Source organism: Trichechus manatus, unplaced genomic scaffold, assembly GCF_000243295.1.
Source record: "Trichechus manatus latirostris isolate Lorelei unplaced genomic scaffold, TriManLat1.0 scaffold00216, whole genome shotgun sequence".
NCBI lineage: Eukaryota > Metazoa > Chordata > Mammalia > Sirenia > Trichechidae > Trichechus > Trichechus manatus.
Window position 1 is genome coordinate 3513004 of NW_004444152.1, and position 22872 is coordinate 3535875.

The window sequence follows — 22872 nt, forward strand, 5'->3', positions numbered from 1 at the left end:
GGTACAAAAAAAAAAAAAGAATTATCTATGTGAGATCAAATTGACAACAGCAACTCAAAAGGTTTGATGGGAAGCCTAGGGGGAAGTGAGTTGAAGATAATGGTGATGGAATAATTTGGAAAAGGGTAGTGAGAATAGCAGCACAACTGGAAGAATGTAATAGATGTCACTGAATTGTACATGTAGAAACTTTTGAAATGACGTAACTTTGGCAATGTATATTTTCACCAAAAAAAAATTCCTCCAAGGTCGAGAAGGGAGTGTTGACACATTGTGGGGTTGTTAACCAATGTCATAAAACAATATGTGTACTGACTGTTTAACGAGAAAGTATGTGTTCTGTAAACCTTCATCTATACAATAAAATTAGAAAAAAAAAGAAAGCAATGGGGTACCCAGGTTGGGCCAGTACTTGCAGAGGTTGCAAAGCAAGTTAGTGGCAAGGCTGACACTAAAATCTAGAGGTCTTGGCTCCCCAGCCTGGCCCCAGATTGAGGAAAGAGGGCCAGAGAGATCTAGAGTGTATTTTTGATGGACTGGCAAGGTCCCTGGATTCTGCAAACTCTTTACACTTGGCTACTAATCTAAGTAAAGGTGGGTGATTCAAACCCACCTGCAGCACCATGGAAGAAAGGTCTGGCAATCTGCTTCCATAAAGATTACAGCCAAGAAAACCCTATGGAGTTCAGTTCTACTGTGTAACACATACAGTCGTCATGAGTCAGAATCCACCTGACAGCAAATGATTAGTTTGTCCAGTCAGCCTCACCCCAGACTTGTGCCAAGCCTGAAAGACACATTGTCTGGAGTTCAGCTAGCATAGAGAATAAAAGCACAGACTGTCTGCGTTCAAATCTCAACCTGCTACTGCCCTGCGGGGTAGATTGGGGGCAAATAACCACTCCGTGCCTCAGTTTACTTTTCAGCGAAATAAGAATCATAATAAATAGTGTCCCCTTCACGGGATTCTTGTGAGGAATTAACTAAGACAAAGTTCTTAGAATGATGTCAGTTCCGGATCAGCATTTTGTAACTGTGACTTTGGGCCAAGCCCCTTAACCTCTCTGTGCCTCAGTTTCCTTACCACATAGGGCCTGTGTAGGTTATTTGACATAATAGTTACAGAGCACTTAGATCAGGGCCTGGCTCATAGTAAGTGCTTAATCCATTTACTAATACTGTTATTACCAGGATTTGAACTCGGGTCAATTAGTCTCCACTCCTTGAGGCTTGCCCACCTAGGGAGGTCCTTGATGCTAGGCCAAGAAGCCTCCCCAACTGATCAGCCTCTCGCCCTTGAGAAATTCGAATGGAGGGACTTCAGGCGCTCGGTGGCACCCCTCCCTGCCCCACCCCCGGCTCCCCGCCCTCACCCCACCACTCCCAGGCGGCCTCGCCAGCTCCCCGAGGCAGCCTGAAGAATGTGAAGAGGTAGGTGGGGGTGGGGAGGAGCGGCAGCCGCCAGGGAGAGACAAAGGGGCCGAGTCAGAGCGAGAGACACAAAGAGGCAAGCGACGGCGGGAGACTGGGGAGATAGGAGAAGTGGGACAAGGACACGGGAAGGACCTGCAGGACTGAAGGCCGGACGCTAGCCCAGCCCCACTCTGCCCAGGCGGCCCGCGGAGCGCGGGGCGGGTCAGTGCTGCCGCCTGGCGGGCGGCTGCGGTAAGGAGGCATCGCGGACCGGTGTCGAAGCGGGAGGAAGGGACACAGAACGGAGAACACAGACATCGAAAGAGACACAGCGAGAGAAACAAGAGACATTGAGAGACAGAAACACCGAAAGAGACAGGGACAGAGAGGGAGGGAGAGAGACAGAAATGGAGTCAAAGGGACGGAAAGAGACTCAGGGACCAACGCGATACAGAAACAGTGACAGAAATAGAGACCAGAAACGACGACACTGGGGCGAGGAGACAGAGACCCAGAAACAGAAACAGGGACGGAGAGGGAAATTCAGACAGTGAGAGACACAAAGACAGAGACACTAAGAGGGGCTGAGAGAAATCTAGAGGGAAACGACAAAGCGACACCCAGAGTCCGAGGCACAGATTAGACAGAAACCAGAGGACGCTGAGAGTCGCCCACAGAGACAGGGCAAGCGGCGCGAACTGGGCAAGATGCACGGCGCGGGTGGAGGTCTTAACGTGGGGGCGGGCCCCCGAGGGGGCGGGTCTATGAGAACGCACGTGCCTCACGCAGGTGTGAGGGCGGCTAATACCGAGGAGGGAGGGTCAGAACTTTAAAACCGGCCGAAACCCGGCCGGACTGCGCTCCTGTAGAGGCAATACCGAATACCGAGGGAGCAGGGGAGCGGGGCCGCATCAGGGGCGTGGCTTCACTGGGGCGGAGGAGCCAGAAGCTCGGGAGGCGGCGTGTCAGAATCTCAGCGGAAACGCGCGTAGCTGGGGGCGGGGCTTGGGGGGGCCGCCTCGGGTGCAAAGGGAGGGGGCGTGTTAGAACACCTTAGGTGCTGGGCTAGAATACTGAAGGGGGCGGGTTTGAACAGCAAGAGGGGACGAGGACAACATTCTGGGGGAGGAGCGAGCATAGAATCCTGGGGAGGGGCGGACGTAGAACCCCGGGAGTGGGTCGGGTCTGGATACAGGGAAGGGGCCGGTGTAGTATCCTGGGAGTGGGTGGGGTCAGGATCCGGACGGGGGACAGACGTAGAACCCCGGGAGTGGGCGGGGTCAGGAGCCCGACGAGGGAAAGACGTAAACCCAGGGAGGGGGCGGGGTCAGAATCCTGGGGGCAGGTGTAGAATCCCGGGAGGGGGCGGGGTCAGTACCCTGGGGGCGGGGCCGGAGCCGGAGCCCGGGGTCCACTCGGCGGGGCGGGGCGGGGAGCGGAGGGGTGGGTCCTGTGACGTCAGCGAGTCCGAACGGCCAGAGCGGAGCTAGGGGCCCCCGGCGCAGGGACTGGAAGGCAGAGCGCGACGATAACCGGCCTGGTGCCGGAGCTTTTCAGGCACCTGCTCCCCCGCCCACCCGATCAGCGCTCGCGTAGTGGCCCGCGGCCCCCTACAGGGGTCCAGACCCTTCCCGGGCCCTCCATGGCCCGGGCCGCAGCTCTCCTCCCGCTGTCGAAATCGTCGTGGACGCTACTGCTGTCGCTGCTGCTTCTACTCTGGGAAACCGGTGAGAGAGCGCGGACGGCCCCGGGGACTCCTCCTCCCCCGCGGGGGGACCGTCCCCCATCCCCCACTCTCTATTCCCCACCTACCCCCAGTTTTCCGAGCCCCCTCTGTCGTGCCCACTTTCTGGCTGACCCTCCCTCTCTCCATCTCGCTCATCCCCACCCCCATCCTCAATCCCAACTTCTGTTCCTCTCCTTCCCCTCCCTCAGACCTTGCCGCCGAAAGGGTTAAACCTGAGGTCCGCCGGAGGCCTCGCGCCCCCTCCCCACTCTGCGCCGACCAGTTAGCCCGGATCTGGGTTTCCGTCGCCACTTCCCCCCTCAGGAATGTAGGGAATGTCCCCCTCCCCAGCAGGAGGGTCGCGGTGATGGAGCAAGACCACCCCCCCACCTCTTTTTCCTTCTCCCAGGGCTGAGCGTCTGAGGCCTGGAGAGAATTGAGGGCTGGGGGCCTGGTACCGACCACGAGAGGAAGGACGGGGAGCTCGGGCTTGGGATCTCTCGGAGGATAGAGGATTAGAGTTTGGGTGATCTGGGAGAAGGGCCGGGGGGCTCCAACCCCACGTCTCAGGAAGCTGAGGGCTCCGACTCGTGGGCCTCAGATAACAAGGGGCTGGAGGCTTACTCCTTGGCTCCAGAAAAATTCGGAGCTAGGGTCTCTGTCTCTGGGTTCCAGGTAGAATGATGACTGGGAGCTCTGTTTAATGGGGTCCAGGTAGAACTAGGAAAAGAGGCTCAATTTTGTGGGCTCCACATTTAATTTTGGGCAAGAGGCTCTGTCTACTGGAGTCCAGATAGAATTGGAGCCTGGAGGGTCTCAATCTTGTGGGTTCCAGAGTTAACTGTGGGCAGGGGCCTCTGTCTACTAGGGTCCAGGTAGAGCTGGAGCCCGGGGGATCTCCATCTTGTGGGCTCCAGATTTAGTTGTGGGCTGGGGGCTCTGTCTACTGGGGTCCAAATAAAGCTGGAGCCTGGGGGGGTCTCCATGTTGTGGGTTCTACGTTTGATTGTGGGCAGAGGGCTCTGTCTCCTGGGTTTTAGGTAGAGTTGGGGGGGCGGAGGTTCAATTTCGTGGGCAGAAGAATATCGTATGAGATCCAGATATAACTGGGCAGGGACTCTGTCTCCTGGGTTCCAGATACAGTTGAGGGCCGGAGGGTCGGTCGGCTGGGTCCCAGGTAGAACAGGAGGCCGACCTCCGGAGGCTGGAGTGGGGGTGCCCATCCCTCTCCATGTGAGCGGTCTGCGGGGACGTCCCGGGGGAACTTTTCCCGATTTCACTCTCGCCGATCCGGGCGGGGCGGGGCGGCGCTATCCCGACTCCCGGTTCCGGACTCCTGGGTTTCGGGACCTTATCTTTCCTCTTGCAGCGCCTTTGTCCTCCGAGCCACTGCGGGAGCTGGACAGGAGGAGCCGCCCTAATCCCCGCTCCTCCCTCTACTCTGCCCTTAACCCTCCCCACCCCGCCCTACCCCCTTCCTGTCCCCACCCCCGCTCGGGGGCGAGGCCCCCAGGAGAGGGAGGGGCTAGGAGGGAACAGGTGAAGGAGTCGCTGGCTCCGCCCCCTGCAGGTGACCTGGCTGTTTATTCCCAGCTGGAAACTCGGGATGCTGGGGTTTCACAAGGGTTTTCTCAGAAGGGGGTACAGGGAGATGTGAGGGTAGTCCAGCCAGCTCTCTGGTCTCATTCCCCCACCCCCCAGGGTATCTCTTGAGTCTCTACCAGCCTTGACCCAGAGCTGGGGACTGCCTCTGCCATCCCCCGCCTGGTGTGTCAGAGCCTCCAAGTGAGTTCTCGGTATCCACCAGGCCTTGAGCGTTGATGTCTCATGGAAGGATCTATATGGCTTTTATGGAATGTTCTGGACTGCTTTAGGAGGCAGATCCTGTACCTGTTCCCATTTTTCAAATGAGGTAACAGAAGCTCAAAAAGAACAAGTCACTTTCCCGGGGTCCCACAGCCAGTCCTTGGGGTGTCCCACTCCAGAGCCTACCCTCTTAGCTCTTCAAATCCGCTCTGTTCAGCTGGGTGGGAGCCTCTTCGAGCCTCCACTTCCTCCTTCATTAAAGGGAGATAACAGTCTCTTTTGTCTTAGTATCTAGTGTCGCTATAACAGGAATACCCTAAGTGGGGGGCTTTAACGGACAGAATTTTATTTTCTCACAGTTTAGGAGACTAGGAGTCCGAATTCAGGGCGCCGACTCTAGGGGAAGGCTTTCTTTCTCTGCTGGCTCTGGAGGAGGGTCCTTGTCTCTTCTGAGCATCTGCTCTTGGGCGATCTTCATGTGTCTTGGCATCTCTCGTCCCCATCTCTGCTACTCCCTTGCTTGTTTAATCTCTTTCTATCAAAAGAGATTGACTCAAGATACACCCTACACTAATCCTGCCTCATTAACGTAACGACAGTCCATTCCCAAATGAAATTGTAACCACAGGCATAGAGGTTAGGATTTACAACACATATTTTTGGGGAACACAGTTTAATCCATAACGCCGTCCCTGCGAGGCTATGGGGAGGATTCAAAGGTACCACTGGCCCTGAGTGAAAGCTCTTAGGACCTGGGAGGGGGCCGTTCCCCTGAACTGACCCCTGGAGCCTTCTGTCTCAGCTCTCTGCTGGCCAATTCTGTCTCTTCCCTTCCCTTCTCTCTCTCTGGGTCTCTCTCCCTTTTTCCTTTCTTTGCTCTCCCTTTCTCTCTCTCTTCATTCTCTTTCTCCTCTCTCTTTCCCTTTGCTCTCTCTGTCTCTCCTTCTATGACTCCCTGGAGTGCTTTCTCTGTTCCTTTCTCCCGGTCTGTCTGTTTGTCTATCTGTCTCTCTCCTTTCCACCCATCTTCGTTCACCTGTCGCTACCTCCTCCGCCTTCCCCTTCCTGGGCCTCCGCAGGAGATGAGGGAGCCCACCTGGACTGGCTTCCCTCCCTACTCCTCCCCAAACATTCACTGTTCCTCCATGGTCAGGGAGGGGAACAGGAGGAAAGGGGACTGCAGGTCTGGCTGTCACCTCTCCTTAGGCAAAGGGGGCTGGGCAGAGGAGAAGTGGGGGTGGGTCTGCAGGAGAGGACAGAGATACAAAGATGGAGGAAGAGGTGGAGGAAGTAAATTTGGGATGGGGCTAGCGGCACATACAGGAATGAAGCAGAGAGAAGGAGGGGAAAGACACAGGGATGGGCCAGAGAAAGAGGGGCAAGGGAGCTGGACAAAGACACCAGGCTGAAGATAGGGACAACTGAAGGAGAGAGACAGAAAGGTTTGGTGACAGGCGGGGAGGGTGGAGATGCCGTGACTGACCCAGGGAGGTCGGGGCACAGAAGAGCTGAGCCTCAAGGCCAGCCATGTGTGGGCCACAGGGAGTGGTGGACATAGAAGGGACAGGGAGTGGGGCATGCGGGCCAGCTCCCCCGCCCCCGCCTGGGATGCTGTTACATTTTTAATGTCCCAGCAAGGCTGAGAAATGGAGCAGGTGGGGGAGGAGAAGAGAGGACCCAGGGCAATGGCCCAGGATAACCTAGGCAGAGAGAATGTTTATCAGAGACAGGGATTGGAGATCCCAGGGTCAGAGACAGAAAAGCAGAGACCCTGAGAGACATAGACCAAAGACCCTGAGAGATTAGAGACCCCAGGCAGGAATCCAATGCAGAAAGCCAGATTCCAGAGACTGGGAGACCCAGACACCTAAAAACCGAGGCCTCAGATGTCAGAGAGAGAAAAGGGAATATGGGAACGTCTGAGGACGATGTGGAGCGGAGGTCTTCTTGGACTAATGAAAATGTTCTAAAATTGACTGTGCTGAGATATGCACAACTCTGTGATGATCCTCAGAGCCACTGAATTGTACACTTCAAATAGGTGAATTGTACAGTACATGAATTATCTAAAGCTGTTAAGAGAGGGAGAGAATAAGACAGACACAGAGAGAAAAGAGCGGGGACCCTGGGAGACGTTGATAAGAGTGACAGAGACTCTAAGACATACGGGGGCAAAGACCCTGAAAGGCAAAGAAACAAAAACAAAACGAACAGAAAATACAAACTCATTGCCTTTGAGTCAGTTCTGACTCATGGCGACCCCACGCGTGTCAGAGTAGAACTGTGCTCCATAGGGTTTTCTTGGGTCACTGTGAGTTGGAATCGACTCGACAGCAAAGAGTTGGTTTTTTTTTGTTTGTTTAATCTTTACAGAAGCAGATAACCAGGGCTTTCTTCCACAGCACCACTGGGTAGGTTCGAACTGCCAACCTTTAGGTTAGTAGACAAGTAGAAACCATTTGCACCACCCAGGGATCTGGCAAAGAGACAGAAATTCTGGGAGTCAGAGGCACAGAAAGGCAGACACAAGGCCCTCAGAACTAGATGCAGAGGTACCAGAGATTCTGGGAGACACAAGAGACACTGAGAGACTCCCCAGAGAGAATTAAGACTTTCAAGCGATGGAACCTGCAAGAGGGGAGATGGGAGTCTCTAAGGGACAGAGACATTAGGTGTTTTCACCAGGGGCTCAGCCCAAAAGAGCAGTCCTACAGATTCACCCCCAGAAGGGGCAGAGCCCACAAGGGAGACTATCAGGGTGGCCCCTGGCCCCTGCAGAAAGGAAGGGAAATCTCAGCCCTCGGTTTTCCCGGGCTGAGTGAAAACCACCATCAGCAGGACAGACCAGGGGAAGCCGGGAGGGAGGGGCAGAACTCCAGGCATAGACAGACAGACAGCCCTACATCCCGGCTTCCCCCTCTGCACACCGCCCCCCAAACCGGCTGGATTTCCGCTGTGGGGGTGGGTGCTGTGATGAAAGCAATTAATTAATTAACGAGGCGGCTGAGGCAGCAGCTGAGGCCCCTGCTCAAAGCACTCACACAGGCCTTCAAGGGCCTGGTAGGGTCTGGCCACGTCAGGTGATGGGAGGGTGGGTCATGGAGTTTTATAGATCTGGGGGTTGGGTAACCCAAGCACTGAGGAGAAGCCAGGCAGGGACCCAGGAGCCCAGCCTCCAGTCCCTCCTCCCCAGGTTCTAGGAGTCCGGGGGACCCCAGGCCCCTCCTCCCTCAGACCCAGCAGCCCAGTCCCCAGCCCCCTCCTCCCTCAGACCCAGGAGTCCAGGCCTCAGCTCCCTCCTCCCTCAGATCCAGGAGTCTGGGCCCCTAGCTCCCTCAGATCCAGGAGTCTAGACTCCAGCCCCCTCCTTCTCCAGGGTTCCATGAGTCACTGCATACTCCTGTCTGCCTTGGTCTCCCCATCCCTGGGTCTGTTTGTCCTCAGATCTCTCCCTTGGCTCACACTAGGCCCCGGGCAGCCCCACTCTCCCACGGCAGGAAGCCTGCAGGCCCAGTCCACCAGGAGAGGAAGCATGTCTGGGGACTGAGCTGACAACTCATGAAGCTGTCAGCAGGCTGGCTTGTCAGGGGAAGCTGCAGGAGGCCAGTGTTCCCACACCACCCTCCCCCACTGCAGTGCTGGTCACATCCTGGCCAAGGTCAGAGCTCAGGCACCTGTCCGCAGTGTGCTGGACGCCAGGGTTCTGTCCTGCTGCCTTCATTTTCCCCGCCTCTTCCTTAAGCACAAACATCGGAGCATCACCCGTACTCTGGGTCCCCCTCACCCTCACAATCCCCACCGTGATTCAGGTACCTCCTCTGTCCCTGCCATTTTGATGTCCATCTCACCACCCTTCCCTCAGGCCTCCTTAGCTTAGGTGAAGTCACTCTCCAGCTGAAGAACCCTCAGTGGCTCCCACTTGCTTCCAGGACAAATCCCAACTCTTTGGCCCCACCCTCCTTTGCTCTCTGCAGCTCTTGCAGGTCTGACTTGAGCACCCTGCCCTTCTCACCCAGCTAGAAAGGGTAGTGTCTTTGGGGGCCGTGTGGGAAATGTGGCCTGGCACAGAGTGGGTGCTCAGTAAACACTGTTGAAGGGGTATCAGGCCTGGTGCTGAGTGTGGGTTCCAAGTCAGGTGCTTGCTCTCCAGGGGCTGACATTTTAGTGGGGTAGACAAATACTGAAACAAATAATTATCACCTAGAGTGTCATGGAGTCCGCAGGGAAGTGGGCTGGCCCGGCTGCGGGAAGGAGGGAGGACGTCCTGGAGTCGGGGACCTGAACAAAGAGTTTGATTCCTTTATTCCTTTCCAAGCGAAGCCGAGATCCAGGCTCAGGGAGCTGGGGTGACCGGTGAGGGAGTGCCCTGTGGAAGGCGGCAACCCTTCCTCAGCCCCAGCCAAATGTTGTCCCCAGGAGCTCCATCCCCTGATTTGTGTCTGGATTTTTACGTGCCAGCTCCTGACCCTTCTGTGTTGGCTGCTCATTCACAGCACTGTGTGGGCCAAAGCAAATACACACAAGTGCTGGATTTGGCCTACCACTGGTGGCTTACTCACTCTGTCCACTCAGGTGCCAGGCCCTGCCAAGAGCATCCAAGAGAAAGTCGTTGAGTGGAATTGTCACAATGGACCCTGCAGGGCAGCTGAAACAGCCCCATGTTACCAATCGAGGAATTTGGACTCAGACACCAGGTCACCCAGCTAGAAAGGGGCGGAGGCAGCAGGGAGCCCACTCCGGCGCCGGCTCTGGAGCCCTAAGCTCTGCACACCTGGCAGTGCGCCCCTCCGGAGGGGAGGAGCCCCGTTTCCCAAGGCGGTGTCCTCGGATTCGAGTCGCAGGGCGTGTTGGGGATTCCATGAGGTGATGATGGGTCACAGTTAGGCCTTCACTGATGGCTTCCTCCTGAAAGTCCCTGGGGCTGGCCCGTCCGCGGGGCTCACTGATGCCAGGGGACCTCTCATTAGAGTCATCTGTTCATGTTGCTCGCGTCCTTGCATGAGGCAGGACACGCCCACACACACCCATCCCAGACAGAAACGGGGTCCAGAATCAGATCATGTGCCCTTAGCCCTGCCTCAGGGCTGAGTGACAAGAAAAACCCAAAAAAAGCAAACCTCTTGCAGTTGAGTCGATTCGGACTGATAGCGACCCACAGGACAGAGTAGAACTGCCCTATGGGGTTTCCAAGGCTGTAATGATTACGGAAGCAGTCTTTCTCCCAAGAAGCCGCTGGTGGATTCGAACCTCTGACCTTTCGGTTAGCAGACAAGCATTTTAACCGCTGTGCCACTGGGGCTCCTTCTGAGTGAGTGTCAAGAGCGACTTGTAATTATACCTCCCTCACTGTTTATTTAATAAGCCCTGATGTCGTGTTTCCTGTGGGCCTTTGCTAAGTGCTTTGCAAATATTTCTTATCTCCTTTTTTTTCTTTAATTAATATTTCATTTTATTTTTGGTGAAAGTATACCCAGCACTCCCATTCCACATTTTCTAGACATAACGATCAGTGGTGTTGGTTACATTCTTCGCATTGTGTCAACATTCTCCTTATTTCTGTTCTAGTTGTTTCACTCCCATTGACTTAAACTCTCTGCCTCCCAGCCTTCTCATCTATGCTTTGAAGTAGCTGTTGGCCCAGAGCTACCACAGCCTCCACCAGATTGAGTCCAGCACAACTCAATGGTGGCCAGCCACCACCACCAACTGCTCTAACAGGGATCACAATACAGGGTCCCACACAGAGCTGGAGAAAAATGTAGAACAAAATTTGAACTCACAAAAAAAAAAAAAAAAAAAAAAAAAAAAAAGGACCAGACTTACTGGTCTGACAAAGATTGGAGAAACCCCAAGAGTATGGCCCCCGACACCCTTTTAGCTCAGTACTGAAGTCACTCCTGAGGTTCACCCTTCAGCCAAAGATTAGACAGGCCCATAAAACAAAATGAGACTAAATGGGCACACCAGCCCAGGGGCAAGGACTAGAAGGCAGGAGGGGACAGGAAAGCTGGTAATAGGGAACGCAAGGTCGAGAAGGGGAGAGTGTTGACGTGTCGTGGAGTTGGCAACCAATGTCACAAACAATATATATATTAATTGTTGAATGAGAAACTAGTTTGCTCTGTAAACCTTCATCTAAAGTACCAAAAGAAAATTTTTTTTTAATTAACGAAATAAAATAGCTGTTGTCCATTTGGTCTCATATGGTTTTTAAGAATGCGATACTCAAGGCTGACAATCTTTACTTTTTGAGCTAAACTGTCACTTAGTTTAAAGGTGACTTCAGGGGATATTGTCAATTCAAGGTTTGAAGAGCAACTCTGTGCCAAAGTCTTGGGGAATCTTCTAGGCTCATTGGGTCCAGTAAGTCTGGATTTTTTGAGAATTTGAAGTTCTGTTCTATATTTTTCTCCCTTTCTATCAGGATCCATCTACTGTGACCCTGATCAGAACATTTGGTAGTGGTAGCTGGGCACCATCGAGGTCTGGTCTCAGGGTGGAGGAGTCTGTGGTTCATGGAGACAGTTAGCCCTGTCGTCGGGTTCCTTCTCTGATTCTTGGGTTTCCTTCTTTCTCTTTTGTTCCAGACAAATAGAGACCAATAGTTGTATCTTAGATGGCCACAATATTCCCTAATTTTTATAACAATCTTAGGAATAGGGTGCTATTATTATTCTCTTCTTACAGATAAGGAAACTGAGGTACAGAAGGTTAAGTGACTTACCCAAGGTCACACAGTCAGTAAGTGTCCGAGTTGGGATTTGAACCTAGGCAACCTGTGCCCTGTATGCCTCCATGCTGTACTGCCTTGCATGACAGGGCAACATTCCTGTTTTAGAAATGAGAAAATTTATTCCTGTTTTAGAAATGAGAAAACAAAAGGTAATCTGAAAAATCAAAACATGTTCCCACAGAAACTTGTACATGAATGTTTATAGCAGCATTATTCACAAGAGCCAAAAGGTGGAAAAAACCCAAAGGGGTAATAAAATGATGAATAGGGAAATAGATGATGAGTGGGTAAATAAAATGTGGTATATCCAAACAATGGAATATTATTCAGCCATAAAAAGGAAGGAAGTACTGATTGACGCTACAATGAGGCTGAACCTTAGACATGCTAAGTGAAAGAAGCCAGTCACAAAAGACCACATACTGTATAATTCCATTTATATGAAATGTCCAGAATAGGCAAATCTATAGAGATAGACAATAGAGGGGAAGGGGCCCTAGGGGCACAGTGGTTAAGCACTCAGCTGCTAACCAGAAAGTCAGTGGTTTGAACGCACCAGCAGCTCCACGGAAAAAAGCCCTGGCAAACGGCTCCCATAAGGATTTCAGCCTAGGAAACCCTATAAGGCAGTTCTGCTCTGTCCTGTAGGGTCCCTATGAGTTGGAATCGACTTCATGGCACACAACAACAACAGAGAGAGGGGGTATTTATAGGGTATTGGGGAGTGACGAAAATGTTCTGAAATTGATTATGTTGACAACGCGCGACTCTGTGAATATACAGAAAGGCATTGAATTGTACACTTTCAATGAGTGAATTGTATGGTGTGTGAATTTTACCTTGATAAAGCTGTTTAAAAATAAGATAGGCCAAAGAGAGTTATAGGTTTCACAGAAAGGTGTGAGAGAAAGTACGTTACTGTTAATATTTTATTTTATTTTTGTTGTTGTTGAGAATATATACAGCAGAATCTTCATCAGTTCAACAATTTCTACATGTACAATTTGGTCACATTGATTACATTCTTAGAGATGGGCAACCATGTACGCTCTTCTGAGTTGTTCCTCCCCCATTAAACATAAACTCACTGCCCTAAGTTCCCAGTCTGATCTTTTGAGTGGTCAGTTTGATCCCACATAGACAGATCTTAAAAGAGCACAATGCTCAAGGCAGATATTCTTCACTAGTTAAGCTAAACTATTGTTTGGTTTCAAGAAGACGTCAAGGGAAGCTTTTGGTTTAAGTTTCAAGGTTATCTCAGGACAATAGTTTCAGGGGTTCATTCAGCCTCATGGCTCCAAAAAATCTGGATTCCATGAGAATTTAAAATTCTGTTCTGCATATCCCCCCTCATTTTTTTTTAATTTTATTTAATTTTATTGTACTTTATATGAAAGTTTACAATTCAAGTTAGTCTCATACAAAAATTTATATACACATTGTTATGTGACCCTAATTGCTCTCGCTATACTGTGACAGCACACTCCTTTCCACCCCGGATTTCCCGTGTCCATCCAACCAGCTCCTGACCCTCTCTGCCTTCTCATCTCGCCTCCGGACGGGAGCTGCCCATTTAGTCTCATGTATCTACTTGAGCTAAGAAGCACACTCTTCACGAGTATCATCTTATGTCCCATAGTCCAGTCTAATCTTTGACTGAAGAGTTGGCCTCAGGAATTAGCCTCACATTTTAAATTTCTTAAAGTTTATTTGTGATAGGCTTATTTTTATTCATTTATTTTAAGAGGATTCCTTTCTTCCCCCCTAAGTTTTTCTTATGAAAAATTTCAAACATAACAGGTGTGAGTCCCAGGAGTGGTTCGGGAGCCCCCTTCCTCTTCCACACTAGACTTGGCAGGAGCAATACATGGCCACATCTGCTTCATCTCTTCCTCTGTTGTTGGTTGCCATCCAGTTGATTCTGACTCCTGGTGACCCCATGTGTGTCAGAGTAGAACTGTAACCCACAGGCTTCTCAATGGCTGATTTTTCAGCAGTAGATTGCCAGGCCTTTCTTCCGAGGCACTTCTGGGTGGATTCGAACCTCTAGTCTTTTGGTTAGCAGCCAGGCACATTAACCATTGCTCCACTCGGCGACTTCTCTTAGACAGTTGCTTTTTTTTTTTTTTTTTTTCTGAGCAGTTTGAGATTGAAGCCCTGGTGGCACAGTGGTTAAGAGCTCGGCTGCTAACCACAAAGTTTGGCAGTTCAAATCCACCAGCCGCTCCTTAAAAACCCCATGGGGGCAGTTCTACTCTGTCCTATAGGGTTGCTGTGAGTTGGAATCAACTTGATGCTAGTGGGTTTGTTTTTTTTTAATCTTCAGGAATTCTACATGATCACAATTTCATTATCGTACCTTAGACTATTAACAATAATTCCATAATATTATCTAATCTGGACGTGCCTGGGTAGCGCAAATGGTTTGCACTTGGCTGGTAACCAAAAGGTCGGTGGTTCACTCAAATTCCTGAAAAAAAAAAAAAAAAGAGCCAGACCTACTGGACCGGTTGAGAGTGGAGGACTCCCCAGTGCTATTGCCCTGAGATACTCTTCAAACGATGAACCCTGTGGCCAAACAACAAATTGGCTCACAAAATAATGAATTACACCTGTGGGTGCTGTCCTTCTTTAAAAAATCACCTCTATGAGACCAAGTGGTCAACAATTACTTTAAAACAAAGATGAGAATGTAAGTGGGCAGGGAAACTAGATTAATGGAAACAGAAAAACCAGAATGGAAATAATGAGAATGTTCACGCATTGTGAAGAATGTAACCAGTGTCACTGAACACCTTGTGTAGGAACTGTTGAATGGGAACTTAAACTGCTGTGTAAACCTTCACCGAAAACACAATAAAATATTATTAATAAAAAAGGTTGGCTGTTTGAACCCACCCAGTAGAAAAGTCCTGGTAACCTGCTTCTGAAAAATCAGCCATTGACAACTCTGTGGAGCACAGTTTTACTCTGTTGCACATGAAGTCACCATGAGTTGGAATCAACTCGACAGCACACAATAACAACATCTCATCTAGTTCAGGCTCAAATTTCCTTAGTTCCCCTCAAAATTTCTTTTGGAGCTGGCTCTTTTCTGGAATCGGGACCCTGAAAGGCTCCTGCGTTTCCCTGTGGGGCCCCCTCTGCGACACCCTCGCCAGGGAGCTGCCTCACCTCCTGCCTCTCTCTCCCCAGGAGCCCAGGATGTGCGTGTCCGTGTGCTGCCCGAGGTCCGGGGCTACCTGGGGGGCACCGTGGAGCTGCCGTGCCACCTGCTGCCCCCCACCCCCGACGTGCGCATCTCTCAGGTGACGTGGCAGCGCCTGGATGTGGCTGGGGGCACCCCGAACGTGGCTGTCTTCCACCCTTCGTACGGCCCCAGCTTCCCCAGCCTGAAGCCGGGCCAGGATCGGCTGTCCTTCGTCGCGGTCGGGCAGGGCACCGATGCGAAGCTGCAGGATGCCACGCTGGCCTTCAAGGGGCTGACAGTGGAGGACGAGGGCAACTACACCTGTGATTTTGCCACCTTCCCCAATGGCACTATCCGAGGAGTGACCTGGCTCAGAGTGATTGGTGAGCAGGGTGGGGTACGGGGGGTGGTGAGAGGAGATCGGGGCGCAGTGTAGGGGAGCCCCATCTCTGCTTCAGCTGTGACGCTGGCTTGCTATCTGCTCTCCAGTCAGTTGGGAAATCCTCATTGAGCGTCTACTATATGCCAGACACCAGGCAGTGGTGGTTCTGTGGTAGAATTCTCGCTTTCTGTGTGGGAGACGCTGGTTCGATTCCCGGTCGATGCACCTCATGCACAGTCACCACCCACCTGTCAGTGGAGGCTTGCGTGTTGCTGTGATGCTAAGCAGGTTACAGCAGAGCTTCCAGACTAAGATGGACTAGGAAGAAAGGCCTGGTGATCTACTTCCAAAAATCAGCCAATGAAAACCCTACAGAGCACAAGGGTCCCATCCACAGCTGATTATGGGGATGGTGCAGAACCGGTCAGCGTTTCGTTTCATTGTGCATGGGGTTACCAGGAGTCAAGGGCTGACTCCACGCAGCTAACAACAGTATATGCCAGACGCTGTTCAGAATGCTGGGGATATAGCAGTCAACGAGGCATTCATCCAACAAATATTTATTGAGCGCCTACACAGACAATTCCTTGCCCTCATGGAACTTACAGTCCAGTGAGTTGGCACCAGAGAGTAAATAACATACGTAAGAAAAATGAAGAGGATGTCAGGTGGTTATAGGTGCTATGGGAGAAGGAACAGGAAGGTGGAGAGAGGTGGGCAGCTTGCAGTTGCAGCTTGGGAGGTCTGGGAAGGTGATAGTTGAAAAAAGACCTGAAGGAGATGAGGGAGCCCGGTGGGTAACACGGGGGATAGTGTTCCAGGCAGAAGAACGGCAAGTGTAAAGGCCCTGAGGCAGGACACCTGGAATATTTGCAAACATACAGGAAGTCAGTGTGGCTGAAGATGTATGACTTGGGGAGAGTGGGAGGAGAGAGATCAAGGAGGTGACAGAGACCATGTGCAGCCTCGTGGACCACAGTGCCTTTGGCTCTTGCCCTGAAACGGTAGCTAGGGGAGGTTCTGAGCTGAGGAAGCATGTGACCCAGCTTGGGTTTTTCACAGGCTCCCAGCTGTGTGCGGTGGGACAGGAGGGTGAGGGTGGAAGCTGGGACACACGGAGGAGGCGACTGCAGTCATCCAGGCAGGAGTTGATGGGGACTAGACCAAGGTGGAGGCAGTAGGGGTGGCGAGAAAAGCTCAGATGCTGGAAATATTTTCGAGGTAAAACCAGAGAATAATCGAACAGGAAACAAAGGGGGAACTAGTGTGTTGTAATACTCACTTAAAATAAGGGGGACCTGGTGACCTAATCGAGATGAAATGGTCAGGGAAGGTGTCTGACAAAAGGACATTTTCATCACATCCTGATGTGTCAGGAGGAGCCATCTGAGGGCACCGCAGAGGAGGGGGTGTCCAGGCAGAGGGAACAGCATGTACAGAAGCGGGGAGGTGGGAGCGAGTTTGACACACTCCAGGAATGGAGAGGAGACCAGTATAGTCCTTTCCTAGGGCTGCCCTAACAAGTACCACCAAGCGGGTGGCTTGTAAGAACAAATTTATTGTCTCACAGTTCTGGAGGTGGGAGTCTGAGAGCAGGGTGTCGGCCATGTTGGTTCCTTCTGAGGCCTCTGAGGGACAATCTCTTCCATGTGTCTCTTCCAGCTTCTGGTGATGGCGGGCGATTGCGGTGTTCCATGGTGTCATGGACTGAATTGTGTCCCCCCAAAAAATGTGTGTAGCACCTTGGCTAGGTCATGATTCCCAGTATTGTATGATCATGTTATCTGAGGTGATTTCCATATGTGTTGTAAACTCTACCACTATGATGAGATTATATGTGATCTCCTCATGTGTTATAAATTCTATCACTGTGATGAGGTTATACTGACGAGGTTAACAAGATTAGTGTCTTAATGCAATCTCTTTTGAGATATAAAAGAGAGAAGTGAGCAGAGACACATGGGAACCTCATACCACCAAGAAAGCAGTGCTGGGAGCAAAGCACGTCCTTTGGACCTGAGGTTCCTGTGCAGAGAAGCTCCCAGACCAAAGGAAGACTGATGACATGGACTTTCCTCCAGAGCCGATGGAGAAAGCGTTCCCCTGGAGCTGATGCCCTAAATTTGGACTTGTAGCCTACCGGGCTGTGAGAGAATAAATTTCTCTTTGTAAAGCCATCCACTTGTATTTCTGTTGGAGCAGCACTAGATGACTAAGACACATGGCTTGTAGATACGTCACTCCAATCTCTGCCTCAGTCTTCCCATGACTGCCTTCCCTCTGTCTCTCTCCATATCTCTCCTCTTTTCTAAGGACACCAGTCATATTGGATTAGGACCCACCCTACTCCAGTATGACCTCGTGGTAACTGAACTGATAACGTCTTCCAAGACCCTCCTTCCCAACAAGGCCACGTTCACAGGTGCCAGAGGTTAGGACTTAAGCATATCTTCCCGGGGGACACAATTCAACCTCTAACGGCCAGTGAGATTGATGAGGCTGGCTGAGGGATTGAGTGACCCTCAGTGACTCAGGAGAACTCATGGGCCAGATTGCATGGGCCTCATAGGCCAAGGTGAGGAGGTTGAATTTCACCCTGAGGACCATTTGGAGACATCAGAGGGGTTCAGACTACAAGAGGGACCTGACCCGATTGTTGACATTATAAACAGATGAGTGGCTGCTGTTTGGAGGGCCGTTGGAGGGATGGACAAAGAAGAAGGAAATGGAGCAAAGTAGAAGGTGAGGGAGAGAATTGTCTTGGAAGAGGGAGGAAGTAATGGAGGTCAAGAGAAGTAGGTAGAAGAAAGATGCTTTTTTGGAGCTAGAAGGCGCTGGACTTGTCCATGGAGGAGAAGGACCAGGGAGAAACCCCAGCCTTCTGGCTCCAGCAGGGGGATATCCAGCACAGCCACAAAGCAAAATGGGGAAGACTTACAAAGGTATTTTTTCAAGGGATGCCCGTTTGTCTTAGTCATCTAGTGCTGCCATAGCAGAAATACCACAAGTGGATGGTTTTAATGAAGAGAAGTTTATTTCCTCATAGTCAAAGTAGGCTAAAAGTCCAAATTCAGGGCATCAGCTCCAGGGGAAGTCTTTCTCTCTCCGTCAGCCTTCTCATCAGTGTTCCCCTGGACTAGGTCCGAAGGACGCGCTCTGCTCCTGGCACTGCTTTCTTGATGGTGTGAGGTCCCCCTGTCTCACTGCTCACTTCTGTCTTTTATATCTCAAGACATTGCCTCAGGATACAATTCAGTCTTCTAGAGTGAGTCCTGCCTTACTAACACAACTACCACCCATCCTCCCTCATTAACGTCATAGAGGCAGGTTTACAACATACAGGAAAATCACACAGTACCAGGAATCATGGCCTAGCCAAACTGATACACACATTTTTGGGGGGACATAATTCAAACCATGACGCCGTTCTTGCTAAATGTCAGGAAGGAGCACCCCCTTGGGATTCCCCTGAGATCCCACCTTCCCCCAGCAACTTCCCAGAAGCCAAGTCACTTAGGACACTTGATTTTCCCCTTCTCAGCCCCAGAGAGTCTGAGAAGTCCACGCTGAGCCATCTCTGAGTAAACGCTTCCCTTTCCAAGGAGCCCAGAAACCACTGTTGTTTTCTATTATTCAGAGCACAGCTTAAAAGTCTCTCTTCACGTACAGTTATTTGTTCTGTGCAAGAGGTGACTTAGAGAACATTCACTACGCACCAGACGTGTATGAAAGGTCCCTGGGTGGTACAAACCATTTACACTTAAGTACTAACAAAGAGGTGGGTGGTTCAAACCCACCCACTGGTGCCGTGGAAGAAAGGCCTGGCGATCTGCTTCTTTTAAGATTACATCCAATGGAGCAGTTCTACAATGTAACACATAGGGTTACCATGAGTTGGAATTGACTTGTTGGCAATGGATAGGCATGTACGGGTACTGGGGAAGAGGCGGAACACAAAACAGCCAAGTGTCCGCCCTAACGGAGGGAACAAGTGATGTATGGGCCACTAACAGGAGACGGGACGGAGCCTGAGAGGTCAGGGAAGTTCCCTTGAGGAAGTGAGGCTTGGGCTTGGATTTGAAGAATGAAGAAGAGCAGGGTGAGGAGAAGAGGAGGCCTGGGCATCCCAGGCAGAGGAGACGGAACACACAAGGACACCAAGACCCTGTGCTGGGGGTGGGGGGACACCGACCAAGGGGAGCATGGGGGGTGGTGCCTGGGGTGGTTGGCAGAAGATGAACTGTGCTGGGCTTTGTGGGCCATGGGAGGCGTCTAAAAGGATGTGGTCACGGTTGGCTCTGGAGCCTCACTCTGGCTATTGTGGCGACAGATAGGAGGAGCAGACAGGGAAGACATAGGGAGGCCTGTTGGAGGCTCTGCAGGGGTTAGGGGAGGGGGCTGTGGGAGAGGAGAAGAGAGAAGGGAAAGGCCATACCACAGTTGAGGACATCCCCAGATGGAGAGTCCTGAAGGCACGTGGAGACCTGCGTCAGAGCTCAGAGGGCAGTCTGGGTTAGGGTGACACATCCGTAAGTGAGAGCTGGTATTATTATACTATTCCTCTTGGAGGTTTTGTTGTTGGTTTTTCCCTACCATTTTCCATGTTTTCCAGAACAGGGTGAAAGGGCAGAAAACAAGCAGCTTTGGAAGGCTCTGTGGCCTTTATCCCACTTCCAGCACCACACACTAATGCTAATTACAGGAAGAGAAGGGAGGGGGTCTTTCCAGCTGGACCTTTGAGCCACATTATTCTGCGCTGGGGTTTTCTTTTTTATTGTTGTAAAATTGGCTTTTCTTTTTCAATCCTAGCCTCTTGGATCCTGTCTCTGCTTTTCTGGCTGAGCAGGAGCAATCATACCGTATCACGGCTAACACGTATATAGCACAGTATGTGCCAAGCACGGTCCTAAATGCTTTACGTAGTCATTTATTGAATCCACACGACAGTCCCATGGGGTGGGCACTTTCTGATCCCCATTTGACAAAAGAGGAAACTGAGGCACCAAGTTTGAGTTACCCAAAGCTACACAACGGCTGAGCAGCAGAACTGGGACTGGAACCCAGGCAGGTGTTTGTTGAGTGGCTGCAGGCGCGAGATGACCAGCCCACTCTGTCCTCTCTCCCAGCCCAGCCCCAGAACCACGCCGAAGCCCAGGAGGTCACACTCAGCCTGGAGCCCATGCCAGTGGCCCGCTGTGTCTCCAGAGAGGGCCGCCCGCCTGCCCGCATCTCCTGGTCTTCGTCCCTGGCCGGGGAGGCCACTGAGAGCCAGGTGCCAGGATCCCTGCCTGGCACCTTCACTGTCACCAGCCGCTTCACCCTGGTGCCCTTGGGCCAAGTAGACGGCGCAAAGATCACCTGCAAAGTGGAGCACGAGAGCCTCAAGGAGCCCGCCCTGCTGCCCGTGACCCTCACTGTGCGCTGTGAGTACACCAGGTTGTGACCCACCCCCACTAACACTGTCTACACTGGCGCCTCTCAGGCATTGTCTACACTGTCCCTGAACGTGGGCTTCATTGGTTCCCCTGAGCCGCATTCTGCACTGCCTTCCTCGCATTGTCTACACCAGCTCTCCTGAGCGAGTGTCTATACTGTCCCTTCATTGTCTACACTAACTTCCCTGGACAACATCTCCACTACCCCTCATAGTCTACACTGGTTTCTTTTAGTCCTCACATTGTCTACAGTGGCTTCCCTGAGCTCTCTCTATTCTGACCTCAACCAGTGGTATGCCAGAATGGGCTTTCAAGAGCCAATTTTGTATATTTCTTCCCAATTCTACTTTCAGTGAAGTTATACTGGTAGCTTGAAATCAACCATGGGGTCCCTATTTACACCTAGGAAATTGGCAAACACTACAAATGAGGGCTTTTTTTTTCTTGCAGAGAGCCAGTTTACTAGCACAGCAGTGCCCCTGACATGATCTATGCTGGCTTCCACGGATGCCAGTCGGTGCTGCACCCTTACTTTCTATATCAGCTACCCTGGGCCATGGTCTACACTGCCTACCCCAACATTATCTACATAGCCCCCTACATTGTCTAAATTGGCTTCCCTGGGTACTGTCTGCACTGACTCTCCTAGGGTCTCCACACTGACCCCTACCCCCCAATATAATTTTCATTGTCCCCCCAAGCCCTGTCAATAGTGACCCTTCCCAATGTGTTCTGTACTAGCTCTTCCAGAAACTGCCTATACTGACACCCCCTAATGTTACCCACGGAGCCCTGATGGCACAGTGTCTAAGCTCTTGGCCGCTAAACGAAAGGTCAGTGGTTCAAACCCACCAGCAGCTCCTCGGGAGAAAGATGTGGCAGTCTGCTTCCATAAAGAGTACAGCCTTGGAAACCCTGTAGGGCAGTTCTACTCTGTCCTATGGAGTCGCTAGGAGTTGGAATCGACCTGACAGCAGTGGGTTTGGTTTTGAATGTTACCACTGACTCTCCTTGACCGTCTCCACATGAACCCTGCCAAATATGGACTTTACCGGCTCTCCTAATCACTGTCCAAATTTACCCTACCCCCCAATTCAACATTACCGACACTGGCTTCCCAGGCAATGCCTTCCGTTACACTGATGCCCCAAGCCGTGTCTACACTGGCTCCCTCAGGCAGTATCCACGATATGCACCAACGTGTGCATGAGTTTCCCTGAGTGCTGCCTACACTGAGTTCCTCTGCGTATCTATACTGGTTCCCCAGACACTGTCTTCTTTGACACCCTTCCTGCCCACATCACCTACCCTGGGCATGTGGAAAGTAACACACACACACACTGTCTACCGTGGCTTCTCTGCACAGTGTCTACACTGGCCTCAGCCCACCCAGCCTGGACTGACCCGCCCTCGATAGTTCTCCCTTGTCTCCTCTTGCCAGTCCATCCCGTTGCTTTAGGATGCCACTTATTCCCTCACCTATCCACCCCTTCTGGAATTCTCTTCATCTCTGAGCCAGCTCTCTCATTTCCTTAGACCCCCCTGAGGTCTCCATCTCTGGCTATGATGACAACTGGTACCTCGGGCGTAGTGAGGCCACCCTGAGCTGTGATGTCCGCAGCAACCCAGAACCCACAGGCTATGACTGGAGCACGTGAGTCGTGAGTGGACCCAGATACCTGGGTCTGAGGGGTAGGGGGTCAGAGGCCTGGACTCCTGGGTCTGAGGGAGGAGGGGGCCCAGACATCTGGGTCTGGGGGAGGAGGGGCCAGGGGCCTGGACGCTTGGTTTGGAGCAGGAGAGTGCCCCTCAGAGATGCACTGACATCCAGACACTCACCCGAAACATCGACTTGCACACCCGGGGCTGGGAACTCCTGAGTCCTTAAGGAAGAAGACAGCTGGCAGTTTAGGGCTTCAGGGGATATTTGGAGCCCTGCTGGCACAGTGGTGAAGAGCTTGACTGCTAACCAGAAGGTCAGCAGTTTGAATCCACCAGCTGCTCCTTGGAAACTCTATGGGGCAGTTCTACTCTGTCCTATAGGGTCGCTATGGGTTGGAATCGACTCAATGACTACAGGTTTCTTCTGGTTTGGGTTTAGGGTACGTTTTGGGTCCTGGGAGCCTGGCTCCTGAGGGCATGTGAGCAGGGACCAGGTCTGTGTGCCCGTCAGTCCCAGTCTCCCTT

General features: G+C 51.8%; 1 protein-coding gene across 1 annotated transcript in view; it reads left to right on the plus strand.

The window, feature by feature from the left end:
* The window catches only part of NECTIN2 (nectin cell adhesion molecule 2), a 40233-nt gene that overhangs the window by 5300 nt on the left and 12061 nt on the right, over positions 1-22872 (plus strand). Inside the window, exons 2-5 of the mRNA XM_023742767.1 lie at positions 2999-3140; positions 14874-15251; positions 20377-20673; positions 22222-22339. Of these exons, the coding sequence (XP_023598535.1) occupies positions 2999-3140; positions 14874-15251; positions 20377-20673; positions 22222-22339 (935 nt within the window). The remainder of the gene's footprint in view (positions 1-2998; positions 3141-14873; positions 15252-20376; positions 20674-22221; positions 22340-22872) is intronic.